Source organism: Sminthopsis crassicaudata, chromosome 3 (genome assembly GCF_048593235.1).
Source record: "Sminthopsis crassicaudata isolate SCR6 chromosome 3, ASM4859323v1, whole genome shotgun sequence".
In the NCBI taxonomy this organism is placed as follows: Eukaryota; Metazoa; Chordata; class Mammalia; order Dasyuromorphia; family Dasyuridae; genus Sminthopsis; species Sminthopsis crassicaudata.
In genome coordinates, this window is record NC_133619.1 from 488,441,559 (window position 1) to 488,465,756 (window position 24,198).

Consider the following 24,198-nt stretch of genomic DNA (forward strand, 5'->3'; position numbering starts at 1 on the left):
CCTGAAATCATCCTGCTGGTTATTTATTACAGAACAATAATATTCCAAAACATTCATATACCATAATTAATCCAGTCATTCTCCAATTGATGGGCATCCATTCAGTTTGCAGAAAAATAGTAAATTTGAAAGGGAAAAGATTAAGAGGAAAAAGGAATTCTGTTTTAGACATGTTGATTTAAAGCTGTCTCCAAGACAGTTAAAAATGGCAAATAGATAACAGGTGGTACAAGTCTGAAGCTTAAGAGAACAAGACTGGATAGAGATGTGCATCATCTATGAAGGAATGATAGTTAAACCCATGCAATCTAATGAGTTGAGGGACAAAAAGTGATCCCTCAGAAAAGGAAATGGCAAACGACTTCTGCCTATGTCAAGAAAATATAGTACTAAAATGATAAGAGGTGTCCAACATGCTACTGGGAAAGAGCAGAACACAAGTGGAACTAAAAATAGCTCTAGTACTAAAGAAGGAGCTAGGCAAAAACTAAAAGGAAGCTCAGCTGTGAATGCATGTAGTGATTAAACTCAGAGGTTGTAAAGAACCATACAGAAACTTGTAATGTACGATATATGAACCAAGACAAGCTGAATATGTTCAAACAGGAAATAAAAAGATTAATACCACTTCGGAATCTGACAGCATAAATCTCCCAGTTTCTCATACCTAAAACTTGAGACATATTTTGACTCCTTTCTCCTTCCCTCCATATTCCAATCAGTTACCAAGTCTTGCTAATATACTTGCTGCATTGATCCCCATTACTACCATCAAGATTCACCCCAATATTGCATTCCTAGATCATTGGGACTACCTTCCAACTGGTCAAAAATTCCCATGGTTATCTAATGTCTACTAGACTAACTCTTAAGTCAGGATACCTATGATCATTATTTCTTTAAAACTTTTTTCCTTGGCTCTTCATTGCCTTTGCCTATCAAAATTCTACTAATGTTAAAGTCACATTTCCTTCATGATTATGAGAGCTTATATCCATCCAGCTCCATTCTTATGGTGTTCAGTACTTTCTCCATACCATTTACTCAGATATTTAATTGAGTGACAATACGGCATGAGGCTAGAGTGCTAGATTTGGAATCAATAATACCTACACTTGAATTATTTCTTAGAAACAAGAATCCCAGGTTATTAGTGATTTACAAAATGGATATAATAGTTACCTCCAGGCTTATAAGAATCAAATCAAAAACATAAAATGCTTTATAAACCTTAAAGAACCACATATAAAAGCTATTATTATGTTACATTACACCTTAATTACTTCATGTCATAGTATTTCAGAGAGGCAAATTCCTTATAAATGATCCTTTATCATGGCACAACAGCTACAACTTTGGAAAGTTAAAAATTCAGGTTCCCCATGATTAGTAGCCAAAGCTGTCACACAGGAAAATGACCTCATTCTGCCTCCAGAGTGTGAATTTTCAGATATTTGCAAGTGTTTGCTAAGATCTTGTTTACTACAGGTTTAAAATGTACAGTTTTAAGGTCCTCTTTCTAAGGTTTTATGGATTTCACTTTTCCTAAGAGAAGGTTAGGCTTCTCCCGTATTTACACTGGTCTTTGGTAAACCTTCACTTCAGGTTACAAAGGCATCTCCAAAGACCTCAATTAGCAGAATTTATCTCTAATGTGCCAAAGCCAGCTATCTCAATCCTATCCCCACATAATTAGGCAGAATCTGCAAACCATGAGCAAAATGTAGTATTACTTTTGAAATGTAAACTTATGAGGATTCTGGGAAAATGGTAAAATAGATCGGTAAATTTCAACCTCTCCTGATCTCCCATAGAAATATAATAAATTTGTGTCTCAGAACAAAGACTAGTGAAAAATCAAGAGGAAAAATCAGGGGTTCTCCTGATATAAACCAAGATATGAAGAAAGATCAGAGAAGATTCAAAGAGGCAGGCCAAAATTTAGTGTAAACGTCTCAGGCTAGGTCTGTAGAAACACCAATTGGGGCCCTTGGGGCTAGCTGAGTGTGGCTGGAGCTTCAGTAGGAACTAGAGACTTTAGCCTTTCAAATTGTAGGTAGAGTAGAGGTCCCAAGTCAGGGAAGACTGAGGGAATCTTGGATGATCAGGAACACCAAGCCAAGCTGTGCTTTGTGCTGCAGAGCTGTGGCCCTCCTCAAGAAAGAATCAGCATAAAGGGTTGGTGCAGAGGCAGTGGGGCAATGACACTGTGCATCTGCTGAAGAGGAGAACTCTTGGTTTAGAGTTCCTGGTCAGAGGAGACAGCTGAAGTAAAGTCAGACATCATTCCTCCCACCCCAAGATTAGAGATGCTTACATTAATACCTCATTAAAAAGCCAGCAAACAACGAATGCTACTGCAGAAACTTACTATGGGAACAGGGAAAACCAGGGTTCATAATCAGAGGAGGATGCTGAAGTAAAAAGAGCTTCTACCCCAAAGAGTAACATGTTTAACAATTTACAAGGAAGTAAAGAAAAGATGGACACTCATAAATAGAATTTCTTCTACTAATACATATACACACTTTCTTGAACTGGCATTTGTTGTTACATATTTTGAATCCTCCCTGATATTCTGCCTTCTCTTTCCAATTCTGTCAGTCCAAATCTAATCTCTTTCCAGACTCATTGTGGCTTCTCTCTGCTTACATTTCCCATTTTTGTAACTGAAAGAGTTAATAAAGGAAAGAAAGGTTTTATGCAAGTTTAAGGTATTATAGTAGATTTGAAAGAAAGAATGATGGGAGAAACTATTGTAGGTTGTTCTTTCTGGGTACTTAAATGGAAAAACTTCCAAGAAAATTAAATTCCATAGTAGCTCTTTTTGTAGGGGCAAGGAACTGGAAATTGAATCGATGCCCATTAGCTGAGGTCATAGGATATTGTTGTTCTATAAGAAATGATGAACAGGCTAATTCAGAAAAACTTAGAAAGACATGAACTGATGCTGAGCAAAGTGAGCAGAAACAGGAGAACACTGTACACAGTAACAAGATTATGTGATGTTCAATTGTGATGGACTTTGTTCTTCTCAATAATGTGATGATTCAAGGCAATTCCAACAGACTTGGGATGAAAAATGTCATCTGTATCCAGAGAACTATGGATACTGAATACAGACTGAAGCATAGTCACTTTTTTGTTTTCTTTCTCATAGAAGTTTTTTTTTTTCCTTTTCATCTGATTTTTCTTGTACAACATGACAAATATGTTAATATATTTTAAAAGATCGCATATATTTAACCTATATCAGAAAGTGCTTGGTATCTTGGTAAGGGCATAGGTAAGAAAGGCAGGGAGAAAAATAATTTAAAACAAAATTTTATAAAAATTAATGTTGAAAGCATCTTTACATGTATTTGAACAAATACTACTGAGAAAAATAATATGTAGCCGTGCATGTATATTCACAAATATACATGCAAGCATGATATGCTTTTGTTTGGGTTCTAATCAGTTGTGTTCTAGGGTCACACTTCTTTTTCTCATATATATATATATATACACACAATGCTTATAATAATATGCTCAAGTCACTTCCTACTCTTTGCTACCCTTCTCCCATCACCATGCTTTTGTTTCTAATTCCTATGCTAAACTCCATAAAGCCAGAAAGAAAAAAAGTAACCAAATAATTTTGTTTTACCAAGAAATTTCTGCATTCTTTCATTTCCTTAGAATTGGATTCTGTAACTCTTTTGGTTTTCCCCTTGTTTTTCTGGAAAATCTACTTTCTTACTAGCTGTAAACAAAGAGCAAGCTTTGCTCCCTCTATTGCAGTGACGATAGCTGAGAACAAACCTAAACAAGAGCACTCTATAAATGACTCAGATCATTAAAGAATATTTTTAAGTGCATGGATAACATTTTGCTGGCTCACTATTTTTTGAAAGGAATTTTAGTATTCTAAATCAATGTGCTCAAATAGTTCATTTTAGAATTTTAAACACATTCAAACCATACTTTTTAGGCTGAAATTTTTCTTCATAAGCATCTTCTTCAACATAGCCATCTAAAGGATAGTATCCTTGTCTTCTATTTATAGTTGTAACTGCCTTTTGTGGGGGAAAAAAAAAAGTTTTTAGTGGAAGCAAATATTCTTTCCTCTTTAACACCAAAAATTTTTTTTCATTCCTAAATGAATACAGAATAAAAAATTAGAAAGTAGATCTGATTTATAATATTGAATCAAAGATTAAAACTTCATGTAATATATAACATACATCTACAATTTTTAAAGAATTAGAATATAATGAATTTATTAAAAAAAAGTGCTTCTCTTATTTTTATACATAGGCTAAACCCACAAATGTTGATCTGGGAGATATGAAAGAAAAACAAATAGAAGAAACCTGGAACTTTAAGGTTTGGCTCAAGAGCTACCTTAGAAGAGGTCTATTTGAATCTTTTAGTTGCTACTGCTCTCCTCTGTGGAAAACTACTTTGTAGACATTTCTTATCTGTATTAATGATATTCTCCTTGCAGAATAAGCAAGAAAGTCAACTCTGTGTTTTTATACCCAATATGTGGCACGGAGGGGAAAAGGAAAGGGAATAAGCATTTATACAATGCCTCATATGTACCAGACACTGAGCTAAGTGGTTTTTTTATTTTTGTTTTGTTTATAAATGCTACTTCATTTAATCTTCAAGTTAAATGCTATTATCCCCATTTTACAGTTGAGGAAACAAAGGCAAACACATTAAGTGACTTGCCCATAATCACACAGCTTATGTGTCATTAGCTCCAACATTTTTGTTGGATTGCTATGATAGTTTAAAAGGTAAAGAGTAGTATTAGAACTAGAATAAGTGGAGATTAAAAAGATTCCTTTAAAGGTGAGTCATATTCCAGAAGACTTTTTTTTTTTTTAGCTCTTTAGGAAAAGAAAGGATATTTCTAAAGTAATTATACCACAGATCTATAGAACTCATATCTTCCATATTAGTCTATAGCGCCTTATTTTTAGTTTCCCTACAGACTTCAAGGAGATTGAAGAAAAAAAGTTGGCTCTTTAAGAAACACCATTTTACAAAGAAAATCTGAGATGGGTCTTGTGAAGAGACTCCCTGAACTTGTTTCCTTGATTTGTTCTATTTTCCAGAGATGAAGTCCCCCTGAACTATCTTCAAAGTGATTTTTTGCAAGTAACTCTATAAGACTCAGTATCCTTGAAACCAACTTAGTTACAATCCTGGTTCCTGTTATCTTCACCCAGACTGAGAGACTGGTGTGAACAGCTGGGATCCCTTCAGTAATCAGAAAATCCTTCTCCAAGTCCAACATTCCCAAACCTTCTTGTTCTTTCCTCCCCCCATGCCACTTTCCATTCCTGTTATATGATCTCCCTTTTTGTGGTACTCCATAAATACCCAAGGCATTTCGTGTATGGTGGGATCCTAAGTATAAAAAAACTGCCACATGCATGTGGACCATTCTTTTGTAATAAATCAAATTATGACTCATATCTGGTGGAGCTGTGACGTGATTAACAACAGCCTCTATGTTCATACTTCTATCATATGGTTTCTTCACTTATCTGAAGTCTACCAACAAAATTTATGTATCTAACTTTCTAAATTGAGAATATTCAAAAATTCAAATGTTATCAGTCAGGCAAAACAGAAAGCCTAGAGAATGACTATTAAAATTAAGCAAGTGGCTTTCATATAAAAATAGAACAGGTGTGATTAAGTTCTTAAAAATCTCATTGATGACACATAGAGTAGTGTAAACATCTTAGAGAAATGGGAGAAACATAGGAATTTACAAAGAAAATGGGAGATCATTTTAAATTTAAACTTGAAATAAGTTACCTAATTTAGATCAAATACTAAATTATATAACTGAAATAAATATTACTTTTCATTATGTTATATATTAAATCACATGCTATCAGCTAATATTTGCAATATTAAAGTATTAAAAGTACATTTCACATAATTTGAGTTCATCTCAAAGATAATCTATTCCAACTCATATCTATTAAAAAAAAAAAAAAAGACATTTCAGTCTTTGCTAGAAAAAATTCACACGAAATGGAAAATCTATAGCTCACTCAAGCAGCCGATTCTACTTTAGGAGAATTCTGATTTTTCTGGAAGTTTTTCCTTATATCAAATCTAAATTTGTCTTGAGTAAAAATATCTCTATGTACAAAAATACTTCTCTCAACTATTTTTGACTAAAGGAAAAAAAATCAGAAACTAAGGCGCACCTATCAATTGGTAAACAGCTGAATTATGACAGCAATCTGAGCTGCCAGTCATCAAGCTTCTGATAGCACATGCCATCTATCTAGTCCACTTACCTTGTGGTAGGTAACAGTCAAAGGAGCACACACAAAGCACTTAGAAAACCTTTAAGTGCTACGTACCTGGTATTATCTGAACAAATACAAAACTCAACTTAACATTTGCATTTTACCTGATTTAATTAATTCAATCTAATGTTAGAATCCTATCATCCAATATCTTAGCTTTGCGTCCTAGGCAAACTGAATTAGCATGATTTACATATCCTTTTATTCAAAACACTGATAGAAGCTTAAATGACAGGGTCAAGCCCAGGTTTGGCATCACTCTGCCTTATTCTAAGTTGATATCAAACCATTAATAATTGTACTCTAGATCCAACCATTCAGCTAGTTTAAAATACTTTTAACTGTAATATCACATGATGTGGTATGTTCTCTCTCCATATTTTCCAAAAGAGTATCTTGAGGCACTCGATCAAGGGCTTGGCTCACTTGTGCATATTTATGGACTGATATGATTCTATTTTATTATACTGCCTTTGTTTCAGATTTAGGATTGCCTGCTTTTAGTTTCATTTTACTTCCATTAACTAACTTTTTAATACATGGATATCTCTAGATGCTAATACCACAAACCAAAAAGAAAAAAGACAAAGAAATTATTTAATGTAAAGTGTTTATGAGAAGGACAGGACTTTGAATGTATGGTTTGACTAAGATTATATAATAGAGATAAGAGAAACAAAGGTCAAAATGGGGGGAAAAAAGGCAAGGAGTGAAAGCTTACAGAATTATGTGATGCTCAGATCAAAATTCAAATAAAAGCTTGAAAATATTTCACAACTTGTAGGTGTTTATGTTAAATGTTATTTTTAACAAGATAGAGTTATATTGACACATACCCTTCCACCATCAATTAGTGAATCTGGTTGTTTCACAGATATACGTTCTTTTCACTTACAGAAGCACCAAGCCCTTATAGTCTTTATCTGCTAAGATTCTTATCCATTTAAAGCTTAAATCTTTCAGAGGACTTATTCAATTAATTACTGATGTTCTAGTTCAGTTATTTAATTTTTAATAGGTGACATGAAAAAGCAATGGGTTAATTACAGAGACCTTCAATTATATTTATGCCACTTTTTATATCAGCGTTGTTTCTGGACCAAGATGCATATTCCCTGCATCTACTGTCCATTTTCATTACCATTTCAGTATTCTATATTTACATCAAAAACTTATGAAATTGGTGGCAAAAAACTTAAATATAGGTTACTTTTACTCAAAGATTTATTTTACTGAAGATTAATTAAAATTAAAATATTCATTTAAAAAATTTTTTGTGGTGAAAAATGTTACAAAATTATAAAGAAAAAGTCTGGCCCCAAAGAAATGACCTAGTCTTTTGCAAAGGTAGGTGGATGGGGGCAGATGTACATGAGTGCACATAACTATCTTTATAAAACATTATATATACATATATGTAAATTATGTGCATAATTTTTAAAACTTACCTATCAGTTTTGCCAATAAAAAAACATTTTTGTTAAATGGGTTGGCTCTTTGAAAAGAGAAAGGATACAATTTTGTAATGGAAAAACAAATTTTTTTTTAAAATTTAAATCCAAATGTTCTATATAAAGGGTAGTTGCAGAGATGAACTCCTGCATTAGGAGAAATGGTAAAAAGATAAATCTAGTTTTTCTAATTTTCTAAAGTCTTTATGTTTAAAATACCCAGCATTATATTTGTGATAATGATATTATTAGGAAGTACTAGAATTTAAGGCAAAAATGTCCATTGTAGCTAAATTTTTTTTGATGCAGTATTAAAAATGTAAGCTATGTTAATAATAAAAGAAACAAAGTAAGAGAATATGCATAGGTGAAGACAAAACAAAATTATTCTTTTGTGCAAATGTGATGGTATATTTAGACAACTTTAGAGAAATCAACTTAAAATTGAAATAACTTCACCAAATGTGTGGTTTACATATACACTCCCCCCCAATCAATCAGCATTTCTTTATATCAATAAAACTCAGCAGGAAGAGATAGAATGAGAAATTCCATTTAAAATGACTCCAGAATGTATAAAATACTTGAGACTCTATCAAGATAGATAACCCAAGAATTATGTGAATAAAAGGTGTTTTGTTTTTGGTTTTGTTTTTTTAAGAAGTTGACAGAGAACTTATTAATCCAAAGCCAGCATGAAACATCATTTCATGGGGTATTTGAATAGCTCATATTGCTATGTTCAGCATAACAAAAACAAATACAATTACCATAAAAATAATGGAACAAGATTCAATATAAAGTTGAAGGGAAAATTCCTCATTCTGGCTTTTTACACTGATTAATAAGATAAAATTCATGATAAATAAAATAAGGAGTTCCTTAAAACTAGGTCAAGGTAGTAATATTTTGATGGGCTCATCACTGAAGATCAGCAACGGGTCAGCTTTTATGGATAGCCTTAAGACAATTCAGACATTTCCATTACAGCAAAAGAGATTATTTTATAGATACTATTAAAGATTATTTATAGAAACAGTCTGAAATAATTGAAGAAATAGTAATTGCTCATCAGTAGAGACTGAGCTAAAAAAATTAAAATGACAACAAAAACTAAATTAATTTAATTATTCAGTGTCATATTAAACTACAAAAGATTACTTTATAGAACTAGAAAAATAACAACAAAAAACTCATCTGGAGAAATAAAAGGTCAACAAGGCATATGGTGAAAAAAAGAAAAGCCAGCAATACCAGATCAGAAACTATACTATAAAGCATTAATCATCAAATCAATTTGGTATTGGTTAAAAAAACAGACAGGCTATCAGTGGAATAGATTAAGTACAGAAAGTATAAAAAGCAAATATACTCAGCCTAGGATTTGATAAACCCAAAGATTCCAGTTTTGGGGGCAGGAAAATCATTATTAGAGAGGCATTTGGCAGAAATTAGGTTTACCCCATAGACCAACACAAGCTACACTTGATATGACTTAGTTATTAAACAATATTTCATAAAAGACAATGTTGAAGACTTGAGAACTCTGATCAACACAATGATCAGCTATAATTCTAGAAGACCGATGAACCATCCTGCCCATCAGATGGCACAGAAGTAATAGACTAATAAGCAGAATAAGACATACATTTTTGGACAGTCAATGTGGGGAATTATTTTGCTTGATTATGCTTATTTGTTGAGGATTCTGTATTTTCCCCTCTGGGGGTGGAGGGGAATGAGTGGGGGGGGGGGGAGCACAACAAATAGTAATTGGGAGAAAAAAATTCTATTGTTTTATGAATAGGTTGGCTCCCTGAGAAGGGACATATACAACTAAGTGATGTAAAAACAAAATATAAAATTTAAATGTTGTAGGAGTCACACTGAATTGGTTAAAGTTTCCTCATCCCAAACTCCCCATGCCAATGAAAAAATCATGTGTCTAGTTCCTATCCTCTTTATCCAATTCACCAGTTATGTTGTTTTCATTTATTTTTTACTTAATTGTAATAAACGAATATGTTCTTTATAAAAGATTTAGAATATCTAAACAACAAAAAACCTTACCTCACAATCAGGGCATACAACTGTGCTATATTCTTCAGTTACTGACAAGCACAATTCACAATAAGCATGTCCACACTGAAGCTCACGGTAGTGACCTGCTAATGAAATTAATTCTACTATGAATTAACCATAATAGCATAACTTATTTTGTTTTTTTTTTCTCTAAAATTAAAAAAAAAACCCACTAATTCATTAAGAACTCAATGAACACCTATTTTTGTGTACAACACTGGGTAAGTTAATAAAGATAAAAATTTCACAATAGAATACATTTCCTTTTTTGTAAACTTTCCGTTTTAAGAGGCACCAGCATGGTATAATATCCACTTTCTTACACTACAGTTCAAGACTCCATATAGGGTCTTGTAACTGAAAATGTGGGGGAGGGCTTCAAAATTATGATTGTTAATGTTTGATTTACATACTTTTACATACCTACATACAGGGGGTCAAGTAAAAATTCTTTGGGTTAAAAAAAAAAAAAAAAAAAAAAAGAGGTTGCAAGTGGAAAAAGTTTAAGAAATCCTGGTATAATTAGGTGCCTAAACCTACTGTGGGCTAGATAACTCTTAAGATTGTTATAGACATATGGTGATATAGAGAAAACTCCCTATGTTAATGAATTTACAAATTCAATCCATAACCCTACTCCTAATAAAATCTTATATTTCCCAGAAGTAGTTATAAATTTAGCTCAATGTAAAACAGCATGCAAAATTTAAATGTTGGAAATAAAATTAGAAAATGTAATAACGTGGCTGTCTTAGTTTTATGATTTGAGTTATCTATGTATATGTAAATAAACTTTGTAAAGTTTTAAGTATGTCACAGATCAAAAAACAAAAACAAAATATGGCTATTTCTCATTTATAGTACTGGAAAGCTATACGTATCTTGTTGAAAAAGAAAAAAAAATACAGCAGCTACATGATTTAACCAATAAGATTAAAATTAAGTCTTAAGAAATTTTTGGAACTACATAAATTTATTTGTAAAGTCTTATTTAGGTTCCAGTGGAAAAAAATAACACCTTAATAAATTAAAATCTTCCAACTAGAAGTATTTGCCAAAACAGTGTCATTTGCTATCACTGGATTTCTTCCAGAGTAACAAATACTAAGCGATTCTGTGGCAAAACTTTATGTAATTTACTTAAAGTGCCATACTAAATAATTCACTGAATGAAGAAGGCAGAAGCAAAACTAGGCATTGGTCATCCCCTGAGAATTTGCATATTTTGCTTAAACTTTTCTACCTCACATCCTACATTTTTTTTTTTTTTTTGAAAAGGCAAACAACTGAAAACTATCCATGCCCCACAAAAGCAACATCCCATTGAAAATATAGTGAAGCTTTTGCACAAGGAAATAGCATTTTCCTCAATTGGTCCAACTTTTAAGGAACTTTCACATTCTGGCAGAAATACACCTATGACATGAAAGACTATCTCATCGTAATAAAAAGGTTAAGCCATCAGTCAAAACTAATCAAGAGCTGGATATAAGCAATTGCTTATTATTCAATACAAAGTAAATTCTAAAGTTTTAAGAGTCACAGTAGGAGGGGATTTGAAATAAGACTGGCTTAGCAAGCTCTTACCTAATTAAGGGAAGAGCAAATCAAAGAGAGCATTTGGGGGGATTTAATCGGACAGGCCATTACAATATAAGACAACACATCAAATGGGGATTATGATATACTTTTAAAGTATTACAAGTGGCTGAGGTATCATTATGTGTGGATTTCAACATTACAGAAGAGCAACATTCTGAGCAATATACATGTGGCTTGTAAGGAAACCTGTAAAGCTATTTTTAGGTGTCAAAACGATTTGCAGAAACACTTTAATACATTATTTCCTTATTTCCTCTGATCCTCACCACCACCTTACAAAGAAGAAGCTGTTGCAGGTTCTTTTTTTTGTGGAGAGGCTGAACCACTTAAACAGGAATCATCAGAGTGAGGCTGGAGCCGGCAGGTCTTTCTAATGGCTACATACATATGGTCAGTTGGAAGGGAGCCTGCTCTTCCAAACAGATAACTTTCTGTAAATTTGAATGCAAAACTGTCCCTTTAGGGGAACATCTAGGTTATCAATCTTAACTAAATCAACTGTTTTCACAACTTGGTGTCCTATGGAAAACGAATTAGGCGTCCACAAAAAAAAAAAAAAAAAAAAAAAAAAGAGAGAGAGAGAGAGAGAAAGAAAAAAAAAAACCGATCTCAGGACCATTTTATCCCTGTGGGAATGCGCGCAGGGACCCTTGACTTTGGTTTGGGGGACTTCGGTTTTTATTCTGATATGACCTAAATGCCTCGGTATCTTCTCAACCTCAGTTTCCCCATGTGGGCTGGGCTAGAAAACCTGAGTGGTGGCTTCCATCTCTAAATCTCAGCTCTGAACACGCGGGGAATTCACCGAGGGGAAGTACAGAGAAAAGGAAAAAAAAAAAGAGTAGGGGGAGGGCAGAGAAGGTGGAAAGGGGAGAAAAGTGGGAAGGAGAAGGGGGGGGAAGGGAGAAAGCAGGAGAAGGAAGAGGGAGGATGGTCGAAAAGATGAGAGGATGGGGAGAGGGGGAGGGAAAACGATACGGACGAAATCCACTAGACCGGGAGAATGGAGAATGGGGGTGAGGAGAAGTGTCGCCAAGAAGGCCAGGGACTCTCTAACTCTGTCTCAATCTCTTTGCTTTCCCCTCCCCACCCGGAGGGGCTGCCTTTTGGGAGACCAGTAGGGTAGGAAGAAGAACCGGAATGGCTTCGGCCTCGCCCAAGCCCGCAGGGGCCTCCTCCCTCCCAGCACGACCGGAGTTTTCCGAGAGGGCACTGGGCCTGTGGTCAAGGGGTCGACCATACCCGCCGCAGCCACGGAGCTCCTTCCACACCCGCTGCACAGGACCTCAGTGGGACCCCAGAGCCGGCTCTTTCGCCTGGGAAGCCGGTGAGGAGGAGATGAGGAGGAAGAGGAGGACGCGGGAAGCCGAGTGGTCGAGGAACCCACGCCAGCCATGGCCCCCGAGGTAGCTCCCGTCGGCGCTACTGCCGCCGCCATCTTGCCTACACAGCTCAGCAGCACGTGCGGCCTCGCAGATCTCGTGCATCTATCTGGTTGGCGGGCCAATCAGGGCAAGGGGGGAGGGTTCTCTGTACAGCCAATCACTGTCGGAGGAAAGAAATTAGTCGTTGTTCCAGGTCTCCTCTTTATTAAATTCACGTGAGCCGCTTCTGCTCTCGAGGGGTACGAGGCTGCAAACTGGAGAACAAAGGTCATCGATCCCGCAGCTGGTCTTGCAGAGCCGTGGAGTTTTGGATGTAGGAACCTTTTGCTCTCAGTAGTTTACTGGATTGAATTCTGCCTCGGGCCCTCAAATTCAGTGGTCATTAACTAATCACTTGGTACAGGCTTCTCCAGCAACATAATTATAATTACTGCACAATTATACAATAGCCTACCCTGAAGTTTTGAGGATCAAATGAAACAAGGTGCTTTGCAAACCTTACTATATAGTGGCAGCTATTTGCCAGAGCGCTGAGCTAAGAGAACCATTTTTAGCTTTTGGGAAAAATGTTAATTTGATCATAAGTGAAGCCTTTACATTGGCTGCCCTTCCTGTATGCAATGTTCTCCTCCTCAGTTCCAACCGTTCAAATCCCCTCTGCCTTCAGGGACCGCCATCTAGCTGTCCCTGCCAACTCAGGTACAACAGGTGAACTCTTTGGATTTCACCAGGTGTCTTTCACATAGTAATAGAATGTATAATCGGTCAATTAAGCACTAGGGTAGGCTCTGGAAATAACATCTCATTGGAATCTTTCCTCTCTGTCTCTAATTAGGTTTGTTAAAGCTTCACAGTAGTTTCCATATTGTCTTCCCCCCTTTAGATTGTGAGATCCTTGAAAGCAGAACCTTTTTTTTTTTTTTTTTTTTGCCTTTGTGTTTGTACTCATGACAGTATATTTCCTAGGAGCTACTTAAAAAATACTAGTTGTCTGACACAAGGAACTTCCATTCTTTTGGGGAAGACTGTATATTTCTAAGCATATACAAAACAAATCCAAGAACGTTTTAGAGGAAAGGGCATTAGATTTTGGATTGGGGTTGTTCAAGATTTTAGTATTATTTGCTGTGGATAATATCTAATTTTTTTGTTTGTTCTGTATTTTGGTAGTTTCAGCTGTTTTCAAGGGAATTGAATATTCCTATGGGATTTATTTATTTATTTATTTATTTATTTATTTATTTTTGCCATGGATAACATCTAATTTGATTTTACATGCTTTGGCAGGCAGTTGCTTGAAAGGGAATTAAATATTCCTGTGGAAGAGCAAAGATTAATCATATATAGATTTCTTTTTTTTTAATATTTATTTTAATAGTTTTTATTTACCAGATATATGCATGGGTAATTTTACAGCATTGACAATTGCCAAACTTTTTGTTCCAACTTTTTCCCTCCTCCCCCCCCTCCCAGATGGCAGGTTGACCAATACATGTTACATATGTTAAAGTATAAATTAAATACAATATATGTAGAGATTTCTTTAGAGAAAACACTGTGAGAGGCAAAAATGGAAGAACCCAATGGGGCCTAGAGTAAGGAAGACCTGAGTTCAGTTCTAGCCTTAGACACTTAGTAGCTGTGTGATCCTGGGCAAGTTAATTAACCTCTCTGTCTCATTTTTCTCATCTGTAAAATGGGAATAACAATAGTATTGTGAGAATCAAATGAGATAATAATTAAAATGTAATGTAATAATGAGATAATAATTTTAAAGCACTTAGCACAATGCCTGGCACATACAGGTTTTAGTTAACAGGTTCTCCATAAAGCCAGTGTCATCCTTATTATTATTAATTTTATTATTACCTGAATGGTTCCCCTTGCTGAAGCTTCAATGAATCTGAAACTATTCAGTTTACTCATAGCAACTTTAATTTTTCCACTTTCCTTCAAAACACTCATGTGGTTTTCCTAAAAATTTTCATGATTTCCTTGAAACATACTGCTTAAGTAAGAGAATTCTCAGTCAAGGCTCTTTGTTCTATGATATCACTGTGGCTTACCGTTTGTGCCAGTAAAGGATACTCACCCCAAATTCTTCTACATCTTGGACATATTTGTATCAAATTTCTCCACTGCCAGGCCATTAGCTTTCTTGTCCAAGAGCTTTGTAATAATCTCCATCTATTTTTGGATTTCTTCACTATCTTCTTTGTTTCCCTATATTCATAGATCTTCTTCTCCAGGAAAAATGCACCCCTTCTTGTGCCATGTGAATCAGCAACAAAAAGACTTATACTTTGAAGTTTTTCATCTCAGGTGATCAGATTTTTGTTTTCTTACTTGGATCTTGTTTGAGATATCAGATATTGGAGGGCAGAATTGATTGGGCATTGATCGCTAGCAACTTCCCTCTAATTCCATAGTAAAGGCAAATCAATAAAATATACATCATTGTACTCTCCTTGTTGGGAAGGTAGGATTGATAATTAAAGAGCCATTTTTGAAGATAAATGTAAATAAATGTAAAAATATGTATAGAAGTATTGCACATGTTTAACATATTGGATTACTTGCTATCTAAGGGAAGGGGTGGGGGGAAGAGAGGGAAAATTTTTGGAACACAAGGTGAATGTTAAAAATTATCTATTCATATGTTTTGAAAATAAAAAGTTTTAATGAAAAAAATTTATGGGATTTGTGGAACTAGAATGAATTTAAGTTTATTTACTATTATACTTTCATTTTACAGATAAGAATTCATATTGGAAAAGGCAAGCCAATTGCCCAATATCTCACAGAATGCAATAACACAGGCATAATTTTCATAGAAACCCCAGATCCTATGAAGAGATCTTAAAGGTGATTTAGACCAACTGTATAGGGGTAAGGTGATTTATGTGAGGATGTGATTTATGACTCCACAGAAAAATGTAAACTACCTTTGGTAAAGATAAACACTAAAAGAAGCGCAAATTGTCCCTTGGGAAAACTTACATGTGACTTTGAGCCATCCTGGCACTATGCTTTCTTTGTTCTACTTCTGTATAATAACTGAACTGGCCTGGAGTTGATGTTGAGATCCATGATGTTACTGTCTTGCTGCTGTCCAGGATGATTGGGCCTCTTATGAATAAACTCCCCCAATTAACCTAATTAACCCTAATAAAATCTATTAATAACCCAGCTGGCAGAAACCTCTCTTTCTTGGGTACCTCAGCATTCTCTCAAAGGTTATGTGACCCTACAATTGGCATAATTAGGACAGAACATACCTGCCCCCTTACACCAACCCCCTCACTTTGTAGATATGGAAATGGGAGTCCAGAAAAGTCAGTGCTTTTCCTAGATTATACAAGTAGTAAGTGTCAGAATAAGGATTTTTTTTCAGGTTTTTTTTTTTAATTAAAAAAATCAATATTTTTCCCCCAATTACATATAAAGACAATTTTTAACATTTCTTTTTTAAATGTTGAGTTCCAAATTTTTTCCCTCCCTCTCCTTCCCCTTTCCTAAGAAGGTAAGCAATTTGATTTATCTAAATCATCTAAAATGCAATCATCTAAAACATTTCTGTATTAGTCATATAAAAGAAATAATAGATCTAGTGAAATCAGCAGAATCAGGAGATGATTGTACACAGCAACAAGATTATAGGATCCACAATTTTGATGGATGTGGCTCTTTTCAACAGAAGGTGATTGAGGCCAGTTCCAAAAATCTTGTGATGAAGAGAGCCATCTACACCCAGAGAAAGAACTGTGAGGACTGAGATTGGATCACAACATAGTGTTTTCACTCTTTTTGTTGTTGTTTGCTTGCATTTTATTTTCTTTTTCATTTTTTTTCTTTCTGATTTGATTTTTCTTGTGCAGCAAGATAATTGCATAAATATGTATGCATGTTTTGAATTTAACATATATTTGTACCATGTTTAACATATATTGGATTATTTGTCATCTAGGGGAGGGAGGTGAAGGGAAGAGGGGGAAAAATTGGAACACAAAGTTGTGCAAGGGTTAATCTTGAAAAGTAATCCATGCATATGTTTTGAAAATAAAAACTTTTAATAACAATAATAATAATAAAAAAGAAGCGATAGAACCAAAGAGGGGAAAAAGCATGAAAGAAGGAAAATGGAAAATAATATACTTTAATCTGCATTCAGACTTCATCAGTTCTTTTTTCTAGATATGGATAATATTTTTCATCATGATTCCTTTGGAATTATCTTAGATTGCTGAGAATAACTAAGTCATTCATAGTTGATCATTGTACAATACTGCTGCTACTAAATACAGTTTTCTCCTTACTGTGCTCACTTTATTCTTCATCAATTCATGTAAGTCTTGTTTTTTTTGAAATCATCTTATTTGTCATTTTTTAGAGTTCAATAGTATTCCATTAATATTATGTACTACAACTTGTTCAGTCATTCCCTAATTGATGGGCATCCCCTAATTTCCAATTTTTTGCCATCACATAAAGAGATACTGTAAATATTTTTGTTAAAATAGGTCCCTTTCCCTTTAAAAAAATCTCTTTGGATTACAAACCTAGCAGTGGTATTACCTTTTATTACAATTTAATTACCTTTTGGACATAGTTCCTAAGAATGTTTAGATTAGTTGACAACTCCCACCAACAGTGCATTGGGATCCCAACATTCCCATATCTTTCTCAACATTTATCATTTTCCTTTTCTTTTATATTTGGTATAAGGTGGTACCTCAGTATTGTTTTAATTTGCATTTCTCAGAGCCAGGATTTGAATTCTGATCTTGTTTATTCATACTTCCAACACTTTCCCCATTAAACCACAATTCAAATCCAGATTTTCTAACTCCTTTTCCCACTAATATTTATAACTATTCCCCCACAAATTGGCACTTCATGGGATATTTGGTAATTTCATTGTAATAGCCTCACTTTACCATATCATGAAGCCTTTCTTTCAAAAAAAAATTGGACACTGTGGACACAAAATAACACCATAAAGAATAAAATACATTATGTTTTAATAGACAGGAAAAGTCTTGTTTGATATGGGAGTTATTCCTAGATCAGTTATCTGTGTAGAATCAGACTATCGGTTTATTAGAGCTAAGGTCAGAATTAGTTTAAAAAACAAACCCAGAAAAAAAATGAGAAAAGACTCTCATGTATACTTGAAACAACTTAACCCTAAAACATTTAAATATGTAATTAGAAATAAAAAATGGAAAATGAATAAGATACGACATTGACATTGACTAAAACAATTTGATCCAAAAGTTTAACCAATGTAAATTAATTGTTATAAGAGGATCAGAAGAGCACATAAAGTGCTTGAATCATCAAACATTTGATTTGCCAAATAAAATATGATTGTCAAATGGTAACACATGATTAGACTATAAAGTATTTTTAAAGTCTTATGAAGAAGGATTATAGAAAGATTTTGAGTAGTATCACTTCATAAACCATAGAGGAATAGAGGACAAAACCAATTTAAAGAGAGCTTGGCAAAATATCCAATAAGGCAAAGTCCATTTAAGGACTGAAATAGAAAATGGAAAAGATTTGCAAAAATAAAAGTGATGAACTGTTTTCTCCACTAACTATAGGGGTACTGCCATACTTGGATAATAATTTCATGATCCCAGATTCACATATAAAATTAATATCAATGGGCCACAAAAGAATTAAGCAGATGGGACCAAGTGTATATAGAGGAGATCTGTGCTGAAGGTGATTCAAATGTAAGAATATTAAGGGGTGGATATGCAAAGGAGATTAGAAAACTAAAGCATGAAGAAATCTTAGACCTTACTAATGCCCCCCAAAAAGAGTATTAATAACTGCTTTCATATATATATATATATATCCTAAATATTACATAAATGCAAAATATTTAAATATAAGATAGGTTGAAAAGAGGACATTAGCATTTGGGGGTAATCAGCTTGAGCTGTTCATTCAAGGAAGAAAGGAATTCTACAAAACCCAGGGAATGAATTTTAGGCATAGGGGATAGACTAGATAGAAGGATAGATTAAGTGGATTATGGAATAAAAATTGGATTAGATGGTAACAGAAAGAGAAGATGAGATAGTCACAGATCAAGGAAGAGTCTCTTCACTCCCATTCACTCATACATCCAATCCATTACCAAATCTTGTCAATTCTATCTTTACAACATTTTTCATATGTCTCTTTCCTTCTACTCATACAGTCACAATCTAATTCAGTTTGTCATCATCTCATACTTGGTCCACAGCAATAGCATTTTTAAAAAAATAGTTTTTTATTCTTCAAAATACATGCAAAGATATTTTCAACATTCACTCCTGCAAAACCTTGTGTTCCAAATTTTTCTCTCTCCCTCCTTTTCTACCCCCCATTTTAGAGTGCAAGTAATCCAATATAGGTTAAACATGTATAATTCTTCTAAACATTTACATTTGTCACTCTGCACAAGGAAAATCAGATCAAAAAGGAAAAAAAATGAGAAAAAACAATCAAGCAAACAATAATAGCAAAAAGGTAAAAATGCTATGTTGTGATCCATACTCAGTGCCCATAGTCCTCTCTCTGGGTGTAGATGGTTCTCTTCATCATAAGATCATTGGAGCTGGCCTGAATCACCTCATTGTTAAAAAGAGCCTAAATCCATCATTTGTATAATCTTATTGTTGCTGTGTATAGTGATCTCCTGGTTCTGCTCATTTCACTCTGCACCAGTTCATGCAAGTCTCTCCAGGCCTTTCTGAAATCATTCTACTGATCCTTTCTTAAAGAACAATAATCCATTAATACACCTAACCATAACTTATTCATCTATTCTCCAGCTGATGGGCATCCACTCATTTTCCACTTCCTTGCCACTACAAAAAGGGCTGCTACAAACATTTTTGCTCATGTGGGTACTTCTTCCTTTTTTTTATGATTTCTTTGGGATATAGATGCAGTAGAAACACTGTTGGATCAAAGGCTATGCAGTTTGATAGCTCTTTAGGCATAGCTCCAAATCAGCAACCTAACTGGTCTACTTACTTCAAATCTCTCCCCATCTATTCCATCTTCTACTCAATTACAATCTTTTACTCAATAGTGATTCAAAATCAATTATAGGAGCATAGAATAAAAATTAAGAACCTACTATGTACCTGGCATTGTGCCAAGTGCTTTACAAATGTTACCTCATTTTATCCTCATTACGAGGTATTAATATTATCCTTACAGTCGAAGAAACGGAGGCAGACAAAAATGAAATAATTTTCTCAGGGTCACAAAGCTAAATTTCTGAAGCGAAATTTGGACTGACTCTAGGCCAAATGCTTTTTCCACTGAGCAACCTAGCTATCTCACTATATATATATATATATATATATATATATATATATATATATATATATATATATATATATATATATATATATATATATATATATATATATATATATATATATATATATATTTATATATATATATTTATATACATACACATGTATATATATTTTATATATTTATATATGTGTGTATATATGTACATATATGCTATATGCAATCATACATGTGTATATACATACATTAAATAATACAAATATATATATGTGGGTGTTTGTAAAATTTAAAATACTATAGAAATATTAGCTATTATTTTCTTTCACTAATTCTTAAGTAGCATGTCCACTTCCCTTTATTTTCCATCTTTTTTCTTTTTCTTTTTTTTTTTTTTTTTTTGACTCCAGAAACTTATTAAATCCTTGTTGGTTATTTTTAGATTCATAGGAGCAATTCCCCACATTGTTTTCTTTGCCTTTGGAAAAGAGATGTTATTAAGATGAGCTAGGAAATATTTAGCTTCCTCCCCTTTGGGAGGGATAGAATTGGAGTCTGCCCTGTCTTCTACCCTGTCGCTAATAAATTATCTCTTGGCCAAACTTGTAATTTTTTTCCAAAAGCTGCATCCATTTTCTACTTTTCTCCTTCCTACTTGCAAGCTCAGTCTTTGCAAAAGCTCAGTTTTTTGGTCTGGGAAGGAAATCTTCACCACGACAGTCATTCTTCTTATTATACAGTATGCTAGTATATGATAAATGAGTTGTGTTCCTCATCAGATAGCAGGAGACATGTGTTGTATCATAGTGTAAGTTTTTGGACAGTTGTCACATGGAAGAAGCATCTTTCTGAATCTTTAAAGCTAAGAACCTTGCAACAGCAAGATTATACAACAATCAATTCTGATGGATGTGCCTTTCCAACAATGAGATAATTGAGGCCAGTTCCAATGATCTTGTGATGAAGAGAGTCATCTGTACTTGTACCCAGAGAGAGAACTGGGAACTCTGTGTGGATCACAACACAGCATTTTTATTCTTTTTGTTATTTGCTTGTATTTTGTTTTCTTTCTCATTTTTTCCTTTTTGATCTGATTTTTCTTGTGCAGTAAGATAATTATAAAAATATATATACATTTATTGGATTTAACATGTATTTTAACATGTTTAATATATATTAAGATTACTTGCCATCTAGGGGAGGTGTTAGGGTCTTACTAAGTGCTAAATCGGTACTTAACAATTCTCTAGTTCACACCTTTGGTTCTGGCCTTTAAGGGGAGTTTAACCCCTTTGAACTTCTGAGGAGGAGTTTACATATGAAAAGGAGTTTACACAACCTTTAAAAGGAGCAAGTTCATTGGTTGAAGTAATTTTTCCATAAGCCCTTGAGTTCTCGCACGCCCCTTCTCTGGGAGGATAAAAGAGACAACATTGGGTCCTGAGAAGTGAGTCTACTCTAGGTCAGAGTTGGGACAGCTCTCTACAGGAAGAGGAGTCTGGCCGGGAGATGCCGATCTAGGCAGTTTCTGGAAACAACAGAATATTACAGGGAGGAAGTGGGGGGGGGGAGGGGAAAATGTAGGACACAAGGTTTTGTAGTGGTCAGTGCTGAAAAATAATCCATGCATGTTTTAAAAATAAAAGGCTTAAAAAAAAAAAGCCTCCAAAGGAGGGGGGGGGGGAAGCTAAGAGCCTTGGTTAACAATCATAGAGTTGGAAATAATGTAAGGAAAGACTTCTCCTAACAGTTGGAGCTATATCAAAAGGGGAATGAGGTAGGTTTCCTCTCCTTAAAGCTTATCAAGTGAAGGCTGGCTTCTTCCTATGTTTCCAATCTTCTTACACCTACTGTCCTCCATTCTTGCTGTGATCCAGCTACACCGGAGTGACCTACATTCTATTTCCTGACTCTCTTGCCTTTATACTAACTGTCCCCTGGGCCTCGAAGCTGTCTTCCTTGACTCCCACCTCTTTTCCCCTCCGGTTTCCTTCAGGTCTATCCCCTCAAATTCTTACTTCATAAGACCTTTCCTGGGTGCCAGAGCTTCTCATGGCTTCCTATCTCAGATTATTTCTTATTTAATCTGTATAAATTTTACATGTAGATGTTTATACGTTTTCTTTTCCAATGGAATATGAGCTCCTTGAAGGTAAGGTATGTTTTTGCCTTTCTCTGTATCCCTTGTGCTTAGTGCTGACCTCTCAGTAAGGACTTATTAAGGGTTGTTGACCAGTGGTAAGCTGGGCAATGTGCTCTTTGATAGTCCTTCTGATTCAGATTCTTTGTGAACACACTAGGTGGCGCCAGATTCACACAAAACATCCATCTCTGGGCCCTCTGGTTAGTTTTCGGTTTGAATTCTTTGATTTTTGTTAATTTGTATCTCTCCTGCCTACCTGCAGCATCAAAAATTAACTACAAAACCAAACCAAAACAAAAATTTTAACAGTCGCCCCAATCCTGAGAGAGAGAAACAGACACATACACACACAGACATAAAGACAGAGAGACAGAGACAGATGACAGAGACAGAGACAAAGAGAAAGATAGACAGGCAGACAGAGCACGCCACTAAGAGCCACAGGAGGTGGAGTGTTCAGGCAAGTTAAATTAGCATCACCACCACCTGGACCATCACCCTTCCTCAGACATGGATGGAAACAGCCCAACACCTGAGCCCAAGTGCCCTGGTGTTGTAATACAGGAGTCACCTGACAGTGGCTACTGGAGATCCAACCCAGACCTGCAGAATGGATCTCCTCTTGTGAGAGGATGCTACAAGGAGACTGAGAGACGGATGCTGTTCTCTGATCTCTCTTCCCTCTGCCTCCAATTTATCTCATTCCCAGTCCACAACACCTGTGTCAGCAAAGGCTGCTCTGCAACTCCTTCCTCCTAACTTGAGATCAAATCATTAATGACTATTTTTGGTTCAAACAAGGGCAAATCTTTCTAACCACATGATTGTGGAGCCTGCATTTCTTCATCTTGTCTGTGAGACTAGCATGAGAAAATGTCAAATGATTTGCTGAAATTTAAGTAAATTATAATTATAACATTTCCATGATCTAGCAATCCTATCAAAAAAAAAAAAAAAAAAAAAGAAGAAGAACAAGAACAAGAAGAAATAATGAGGTTGTCTGATATAACTTGCTCTTCCTGAAGCCATGCTAACTCTTGCTGTTCACCACTTCCATTTCTGGATAATAATTTAACATTCTTCTTCTGATGAAAAGTTTTAAAATTTTGGTTGGAACTATAGACTCATTGGCCTATTATAGTTGGTAGAACTGCTTTTCTTCTATAGCACAATCTTTGCCTATTTTAATTTTTAATTGCCATGGGATGTTAAAGTCAGATATTGACTCATGATCTGACTCTAAAGTGAAATATGATCCTCATGATATTAGAATTTCATAACCCAAATGTATAAATGTTATTATTTATGGTACAATGTTCCAGAACTTCAATATATAACTTGTTTTCTCTTTTAATAAATCACTACTAGTCAGTTTTAAATTTTTTCCAAAAAAGTATAGCTTTACTAAATTTTATTTCCTTCTTTTCAAAAAAATTATTTAAAAAACCAAAAAACTTGAATAACATATATTGTGGCTAGGTCATCTTGAAAGTGTTTTTCTTTATGAATGAGATAGGTGAAGCTTTCTCAAGAAATAGTCTATGAGACTAGGCTCAGGTCATGTGATCCCTATTCCCAGAGGTCTTTAGAGCCAGAAGATCAGGCCTTGGGCCCAAGTTGCAAGAAGTCACATAATCTCTAGGCCTAGTGGTCTCTAAAGACCAATACCTTAGGTCAGTGACAGGAAGTGACAGGAGATGACATGGCCCATAGGAAGCAGACAATATTTTTTATTTTGGGCCCAAGACCTGATCTAACCCTAACCCTCCTCAGACCTCCTAGTAGTAGGAGTTAAGTGTCATCATAGCATGATGTTACTTCCTTTTAATCTATCCAATGAAAAGACTGGGGTCTTTTGCTATTTAACCAGCTTTACTGCTTCT

At 34.8% G+C, this 24,198-nt stretch overlaps 1 protein-coding gene across 6 annotated transcripts in view; it reads right to left on the reverse strand.

Annotated features, from left to right (window-relative positions):
• The window catches only part of RNF17 (ring finger protein 17), a 115,282-nt gene extending 102,367 nt beyond the window's left edge, over positions 1 to 12,915 (reverse strand). For 5 of the 6 annotated variants that reach the window (XM_074303729.1, XM_074303732.1, XM_074303733.1 and 2 more), the window contains exons 1-3: positions 12,704 to 12,915; positions 9,848 to 9,945; positions 3,967 to 4,058 (exon numbers count right to left, since the gene is read on the reverse strand). In XM_074303729.1, the coding sequence (XP_074159830.1) occupies positions 3,967 to 4,058; positions 9,848 to 9,945; positions 12,704 to 12,899 (386 nt within the window). In that variant the 5' untranslated portion in view covers positions 12,900 to 12,915. The remainder of the gene's footprint in view (positions 1 to 3,966; positions 4,059 to 9,847; positions 9,946 to 12,703) is intronic. The other variant, XM_074303730.1, reaches the window with a different exon arrangement.
• Positions 12,916 to 24,198: the final 11,283 nt, after the last annotated feature.